This window comes from Echinops telfairi, unplaced genomic scaffold (genome assembly GCF_000313985.2).
Source record: "Echinops telfairi isolate 266 unplaced genomic scaffold, ASM31398v2 ScPeMD7_7468;HRSCAF=8506_0, whole genome shotgun sequence".
NCBI lineage: Eukaryota > Metazoa > Chordata > Mammalia > Afrosoricida > Tenrecidae > Echinops > Echinops telfairi.
This window is the reverse complement of record NW_022111369.1, coordinates 95831360-95839658: the sequence shown is the minus strand read 5'-3', so window position 1 is coordinate 95839658 and position 8299 is coordinate 95831360. Positions and strand designations below refer to the sequence as shown.

General features: G+C 49.7%; 1 protein-coding gene across 1 annotated transcript in view; it reads left to right on the top strand.

The window, feature by feature from the left end:
- Window positions 1-1815: 1815 nt before the first annotated feature.
- PI4K2B (phosphatidylinositol 4-kinase type 2 beta) overlaps window positions 1816-8299 on the top strand; it is a 32772-nt gene continuing 26288 nt past the window's right edge. Inside the window, exons 1-2 of the mRNA XM_045284079.1 lie at window positions 1816-2222; window positions 8148-8298. Of these exons, the coding sequence (XP_045140014.1) occupies window positions 1916-2222; window positions 8148-8298 (458 nt within the window). The 5' untranslated portion in view covers window positions 1816-1915. The remainder of the gene's footprint in view (window positions 2223-8147; window position 8299) is intronic.

Here is an 8299-nt window from a genome sequence, read left to right as displayed (position 1 = left end):
GCTTTGTCTTCTCAAGCTGCCATTTGTAATTTTCTATTCAGCTCTTTGACTTCATTTCTTCCATTTGCTTTAGCTATTCTGTGCTTAACAGCAATGGTCAGCGTCTCTTCTGGCATCCACTTTGATCTTTTCTTTCTTACCTGTCTTTTTTAATGTCGCTTTACTTTCTTCATGAATGATATTCTTGATGTCTTCCCACAACTCATCAGGCCTTTTGTCACTGGTGTTCAACGCTGATAATCTGTTCTGGAAATTCATGTGGGATATATTCAAGGATTTATGGACTTGCTTTAATTTTCCTCAGTTTTATCCTGAATTTACATATGAACAATTGAAGGTCTGTTTTTAGGTCTGCTAAAACCCCTGGCCTGGTTTTAGCTGCCTCTTCCCACAGATGTAGTTGATTTTATTCTGTGTATTCCATTTGGAGAAGTCCATGTGTTGGGGAAAAAACAACAATGGATTTGCAATCAACAAATTGCTGGTCTTGCAAAATTCTATCATGTGATCTCCATCTTCTTTTTTATCATCAAGTCCTTATTTTCCAACTACTGTTCCTTCCTCATTGTTTCCAACTCTTTCATTCCAATAATCAATTCTTATCAATGCATCTTGATTGCATGTTTAATCAATTTCCAACTGAAGTTACTGGTAGAATTCTTCAATTTCTTTCTCACAAGCTTTTAGGGTTGGTGCATAAATTTGCATGATAGTTGTATTAATTGGATTTCCTTGAAGGCAGATAGATATAATCCTTTCAGAGACAGCATCAGACTTCATGACTGGTTTTGTAATGCCCTTTTTGACAACGAATGCAATGCCATTCCTCTTGACTTTGTTTTTCTAAGCACAGTAAATCATATGGTTTTCTGATTCAAAGTGGCTAATACCAGTCGAATGATGCTCACTAATGCCTAAGACATCCATCTCTAGGTGTTCTATTTCATTTTTGACCACTTCCAATTTTCCTAGATTCAGACTTAGAACATTCCAAGTTCCAATCATTAACAGACTTTTACAGTAGTTTCTCCTTACTCTGAGTCAGCAAATGAAGATCCCAAAGGTTCCCATCTCACAGGTGTTACCATCTGAGTCCACTGGTTGACTCCATGTTACTATGTGAGTTACCATGTGAGTCCATGGTTGGTTGACTCCACTCCAAGAAATCAGCTCCACCTCGGTCACATTTCCAGTGTCCTTTGAGCAAAGTTCTGCTTCCATTGACGGGGCCTTCAGTATCTGACAATGTTTTGAAGCTCTGGCTTCTTCCTCAGAAGTGGGCAGTCAAGTCTTTCTTCTTTGTTCTTCGTCTGGAAGCTCAGCTGAAACCCTTCGACTGTGGGTGATCCTGCTGGGATTTGAAATACCAGTGACATAGCTTCCAGCATCACCGCAGTTCACAAGCCACAAACTGGCGGAAGTAGAAAGCCTCATTTACCCGCCCCGGGAGCAACTAGTGGTTTCGAACTGCTGCCCTTGTAGGTAGCCGCCCACCCCGTAACCACTACGCCACCAAACCTCAAAGGTACCGCTTTATAAGCGAAAGGGGCGAGAGTCAGAGGCAGAGGTCGGTGGTAGAAATACAGCTCTGCGCTCCTTCCTTTGGAGAGCTCGCTTAGCAAGTCCAGGCCCCGCCTCGCTCTTCGCGCCACGCCCCCGCCACGCCCCCCGCCGCTCTGCTTTCCGCGCAGGCGCGAGGTCCGCGTTGACTGGAGGGGCGAGGCCCAGCGCTGCGGGCTGAGGGGCGGGGCAACTGCCGGGCGGGCTGGGAGGCGGGCCGAACGCCGGCGAGGTGGCTTCCCCCGGATCTGTCCGTCTGGGCTCCAGCGCCCCTCGTCTCCAGCAATGCCCCGGCCGGGTCCGGGCACCTCCCGCGTCTGAGGCGGTTTCACAAGGGAGCCAGAGAGCGGAGATCATGGCGGAGCCCGCCGAGCCCGGGCGGCGGGCGACGGCGGGCAGCGGGAGCCCGGAGGAGGAGGACGACGACGACGAGGAGCGGGAGCCGCTGCTGCCCCGGATCGCCTGGGCCCAGAAGCGGAAACAGACCCCGGGCAATGCCGTGCGGCTGCTGCAGGCCCCGAGACCGGAGCACCCCGCCTCCCCGGGCAAGGCCGCCCACCCAAGACTGGTGTCCCTGCCTAGTGGGTCCTCCCGCCGCCCCTCCAGCAAGCTGGGGACTTCCGGGAGGAGTTCGTCCTCCAGCCGCAAGTTCGTGAGCTCAGGTGAAGCCGGCTCCCCTTCCGCGTCCCGCCGCCAGCGCCCTCTCCTCCCCCCGCGGACACTGGCGCTTGCCCGCTCGGAAAGGCTGCCCGGCCCGCCACGCCTTGCCCCTCTCTCCGGCATCCCCATTTATTTGCACCTTTTCCCCTTGCGATCCCCGGGGTCTTGGGGCTGCAGACCGCTTTCGCTAAGACCTGTGTGTAAACGCTGATCCTTTCTGCCGCCTCGCCCGAGCGCGTCTAAACTTTCCGGAATCCGACCCTGCGATGCACTTCCCATTCCAACGACCCGAGCTGGTGGCACAGGTGGGCTTTGTAGCCAGAGCCCTCGACTCCAGAAAGTTTTGAAATTTGCAAGGTGGCGAATGTCAGGCGGGAGATGTTAACCGTGGGGGAGGATTCCCGTTGCTGCTGGAACCCGTTTCAAAAACTTTTTCTGTGAAATGTTATTGTGACGTTAGCCAGAAGGGGCAGAAGCACTGACTTCCTGGACCTGTTGCGCTTGGGAAAGTGGAGGGGCAGCGAAACTGAGGAAGACCCCCAATGAGATGGGGGAACACAGTGGCCACAACTGCCGGCCCAAACATAAGAACCATTGTAAGGACGGCGTGCTACCACGCAGCCTTTCGTTCTGTTGTGCGTTGTCGCAATGAGTCAGAATCGACTTGGCACTTAACAATCGCCTGGTCCCTCTCCTGCAAAGGGTCACTCTCCAGCCCACCCCTACCCCACCCCTTTTTTTCTTTCAGCGTCACCTCTCTTCTTACACTTAGAATGCTTTATTTCATTATTAAGCAGAAGGATAGAAAGCATTCAACTGAAATGATGTTGGCAGCTGGTAAATGATGTTGGCATGTGATTGCAGTCCTGGGTGTTTGGTGATTTGGTTTAAAGAATCCCAGCTGGAGATGGATTTGTGTGTGTGGACAATGGGCACCTACTCAGCGGGTGACCTAGACAGGTGCAAATGAACTTATATTCAAGGGAAGAAAGATAAGACAAAGAGGAAAATTGTTGTCGAGTGCTGGTCAGTCAGTTCCAACTCCCGACCAGAACAAAACTGCCCAGTCCAGCACCATCCTCACAATTGTTCTTGTGTTTGAGCCCATTGTTGAAGCCATTGTGTCCATCCATCTCATTGATGATGGATTGTTAAAATAATAATTTTTAAAAAGGATAGTGAAATAAGATAGAGGCTAGGACAAGAATATAGATGAGGGGGACTTCAAAAAGTTCGTGGAAAAATGAGATGAAAAGGTCCTGGAATTCTTCCACCAACTTGTTGACGCCCACTCATAAAATGCCCACCTGGGACCTTGAGGTCACCAGGGCACAGGATGGGCAGGCTACTGAGGTAAGGTGGCTGAGCGGCTAGTTCTTTTGAGGGCAAGACAGCCATTGTGTCCATCAAGTTAAACTGGTCATTTGAACTAGCTGAACTGACCAAGGGCAACCTATCACACCTCTGAGATTGACTTTGGAGCAGTGGTTGTTCGAACATCCCCAGAGCCCATTTCAGTAGAAGTCATTCCAACAGGGCTGCCCTCAGTATTGCTAGATCTGCCTTCAAGACACTGGTTACCTGGGTTAATGGAGAGGAGATATTAGAAGGGTAAGTGTTCAGTGCTTTGCTCTGTTGAACCTAGGGTCACTGTGAGTCAGAACCAGCCCGATGGCACCTAACAACAAGTGCACCGTGTGGCGCCTTAGCCATCCTCCAGAATGGGGGAAATCATGACCAGTGGGGCATAGGGGAGGGTTCCTAACCCAGCAGCTGGACTTCTATTTTTTTCAGACACTCATCATGGACTTGAGTGCTTGCTGGTGGGAATTGAGGCACTGGGGTAAAGGGGTTGATTACATATTAAGTGGACGCCCAGCCCACAGCCTTGCCCCCCAAGTAGCCTATAAGGAAGCCATCCATTAAAACTAGTTGTTCTTGGAGTCCTGGTGGCACAGTGGTTAAGCTCAAAACCAGCAGTTAAGTTCAAAACCAGCAGTCGCTCCTTGGGAGAATGACGAGAATTTTTATTCCCGTGAAGAGTTCCAGTCTTGGACAGCCAGAGGGCCAATTCTACCCTGTCCTGTATAGTTGCCAGGAGTCAGAATTGACTCGATGGCAGTGAGTCTTTTGGGGTTTTGTTTTGTTGGGTTGGGAGTTGCTACGGGTTCCGTGGGGACTCGGAGCTGTGCCCTAGAGTATAAAAAGGGCCTGTCCCACTTGTGACAGTCCACTCCAGGCTCTCCAGAAGGAGCAGCGGAAGCAGCATCCAGTTTGATACCCAAAGGGTGAGTAAGCACCCCATCCCAGGAAGCAGGGCTTAGTTTGACATACTGGTGAGAACTTGCCTTTCTAGAACAGGATGTCAAACTGGCCGCCCAAGGGCCGCAGAGGTGATTTTTTTGTGGCCCGCGATGCTCTGAAATAAAATGAAAATAGAAAAAATTGATATGAAGAAAATAGTGCTTAGGGGAGATGGAGGCAGTACTGTGCACACAATTTCCTCTTAACCTTTTAATTACTGAAGACGAGTAAAATGACAAAATCAAAGTTGCTCATTTTAATTGAGTTTGACTCCCTGTTCTAGAAGATATTCCGAGCACTGCATAACTCAAGGTGGGTAAGAGGGAGTTCCCTTCCTCACGTGAGGGAGAGAGCACATCATGTGTTCAACATGACAACTTGCCACGTGAGTGTGCCGACTGGCCCACACTGAGCCCGTTTGTAGAAGAATCTGTAATAACCCTTACCAAGCATGGTTAAAGGGATGGTGTGTGTCTTCTAAGAAGAAACGTACTGGGGGAACCAGCCAGGGGTGTCTTGGGATTCACCAGAGAACCCAGCCCAGGCCTCTGCCCCGCTGGTGCTGAGCTTGTTCTGCGGTGGCGTGGTACATGAGCCAGTGGAGGTGAAGGACGAGGAAGAAGGAGCTTTGGCAAGGAAGATGGTATTACACGTGGCAGCAACATGGGCAAAGGTCCAGAGGAGGAGTTGGACACCTGAAGAGTGAGGAGCTGGACTTGGGTTGGAACTTGAGGAGAGCGTCCTTGCTCAGGTGAGGCTGCACGGAGAACATTGGGGCAGAATCGAGATTCTCCTCTGGATATAATTGGAATGACAAGAGACAAATCAAGACTCGGTGGTTTCTTCCTTAAAAGGGACTATGATCTTTTTAACTGGAGCGAGGGTGGGCAGGGGTAGCGAACCACACGTCTGAGCTATTGGAAACCAAACCTCCACACAGTAAAGCTTCACAGAGGTCAGCTGTAGCACACCTCGAGTGAGGCAGTGTGACTTCGGGGAGTGTCCACTTAAGCACTGCTCTTCCGAACTTTCATGGAGTAGTTAATAGAGGCACTCGTTCAGGGACAAAATAAAGAAAAAGGGCGAGGAGCTCCCTGGCTTATTTTACTGGCCCAGTTTTCATCTTATTTGGGTTGCAGGGAATTAAGTATTCAGAGCAAGAGTATGCCAGCCAGAAGGACAGTGTTCAAACCCACCAGCCACTCTGAGGGTGAAAAAAGAGGCTGTCTTATCTAGTCTTTGCTGTTGGTTTTGTTGTTGTTTGTTTGGTTTGTGCTTTGTTTTGTATGATTTTTCTATATATAAAATCCAGGATAGGTAGATCTATAGAGACAGGAACTGGACAGGGGCATGGCAGGGACCGTTGGGGGAGAACGGAGAGCTAACAATGGATATGAGAAGAAAATGTTCTGAAATTATGTCGTCATTGCACAAACCTTAATATGATTAAATTATTATAGCATTTGGTATTTGAAGTATATGCCAGTAAAACTATTTGAAAATTGCAAAATCTCAGAAATCCCACGTAGGGTTGCGATATGCCGCAATCGTCTCGGTAGCAGTGGGTTGGGTTGTAGTGTGGCAATCGTGTTTTGTGGCTTGAGTTCACTCTGAGGCACCTCCAAGGGCTCCATGGGTGGGCTCATACATAGGCGCCATTGTGAGGCTGGCACAGGACCGGGCAGTAGTTTGTTCTGTTGTACACAGAGCCGCTTTGAGGCAGAACTGACGTAGCAGCACCTAACAACAGCAGCAGAGGCACCTCAGAGGAAAGGCCTGGGGATTCACTTCTGAAATGTCAGTCAAGTGCCCTCTGACACACAAGGACTCGTCCTGAGTTTGAATCCACCCGACGTCAACTGGTAAGGAGAGATTGGGAATAAACTGGCAGGAGTGGCGCTGTCATCAAGGCTGGGGTTCCGTGAGCTGAGAACATCAGATGACCCCAGGGAGTGAGAGGAGGCCATGAGTGATGGTCTGAGCACGTGGAGAATTTGAAGTTGCCAGCCACTGAAGTAGAGAAGCATGAGGATGGGCACCTCGGGGGAAACGAGAGTTTGGTTTTGCATCGGGGAAGTTACCGGTGTCTAGCTGAACATCTGAGTGGAGGTACTGAGTACAGTGGGCAGAAGATGTCCATGCTATCAAATGAGGTGCCATCAGTGTTGCTAAAGAAGAGAGCTACGAACTGAACCTGGAGGATTCCAGAGCGAAGAAGCCCTGCAGGTGAACAGGCGAGTGAAAAAGGGGCCGTGGAGAAGGAAGAAAGTCTTGGAGAAAGGACAGCCTGGTGGCCACATGAAGAGAATCATAAGGGAGGGCCGCATGGCCTTCGTGGTAGAGGAAGATCAGCCCTGAGGTTGGATTCACTGTTTCCCTTGAGACAGGCTGTTTCATCCAGGAGCTAGGGACAGAAGCCAGGTTGAAATGGAGTTAAGAGAAAAGAGGAGAGAAATTGAGAATGGCGACCATCCACTCTTTAGAGGCCTTCTTGTTAAAAGGGGGGCAGTGAAGCCAGGCAAGAGCTGAGGGAATTGTGGGGCTCGAGAGCAGTTTAAGAAGGGGAAAATGACAGCAAGTCTGTCTAGTGCTGGAAGTGATTCCATCAAGGGGTGAATCTAGGTTCAGGGTAAACTTGCTTAAGAAATGCCCCGGGGTAGTTCAAGGTGAGAGCCTAGCATACAAGGGGAGGAGTAGATCTTGAACCCTGGGCCCTTCGGCTATAGTAATAGGCAGAAGGCAGAGGAGATAGGTACAGTTGCTGGTGGGAGGGTAGATGCAGTGCTTTGGGGCTTTCGAAAGTTCTTTGGGGGTTCTCTTTTCCTAGTGAAGTAGAAGGCTAGATCACCTGCTAAAAGAGAGCGGGAGAAGAAGGTGGTGGTGGGTTGAGAGGAAGGAGTAAGGGGTAGTTCTCTAGAAGCGTGAGTCTCCGCACTCGGTGATCCTCAGACAGCATGAAGGGCACACCTGAGGGTTGTGGTGATGGATTTAACGTGAGACCACGCGTTATGGTTGTATCTGCTCTCTAGCCACGTTCAGATGGCCCTGGTGCAGACAGAGACAGCAGGCAGTTGAATTTAACCTGGATTGAGATGGTAGGTAGGAAACGGAAGGTTGTGTGGTGATGGACCATAGTTCAAGTTGACCAAAAAGGGAAGGAAGGATAGGAAGGGGCTGAAGACCAGTGACCACATGGTAGAGGGGTGTAGGTGGCTGTATGGGAGGTCTCGGGGTGATGAAGACATTTCACCTCGGTACTAGAAGATATGAACTGGGGTACATGAAATCCCAAAACATGGGGAGGTTGCAGGCATTGGTAAGGATTGAGGTAGGATGGAACACAGAAGCATTGGGGTGGGAGGAGTGTGAAAAAAGGGAAGACATTCCTGTGATTGTTTCTGCCAACAGTGGGCTCCTGTGCGTCCTTGAAGCTTCGGGAGAGAGTGGAGTTAGGAGAGGAAGAACAAGTAAGAGGATCAAAGCTCCCCAGTGAATACTTGGTCCTGGTTTCCGTACCGTAATGTCCTGGTGCTAATAACTGAGTCAAACCCTACAGGTCAGCATTCTTTCATAGCTCGTCTCTCCTTCATTGTTTTATACTAACGTTGATCCTCTGCCCGCAGAAAGTAAAATGACTTCAGAGATGAATGTATTCTTGGATGATCCAGAATTTGCTGATGTCGTATTGAAAGCTGAGCAAGCCATAGAAGGCGGCGTATTTCCAGAGAGAATCTTTCAGGGGTCAAGCGGAAGTTACTTTGTGAAGGACGCCAAG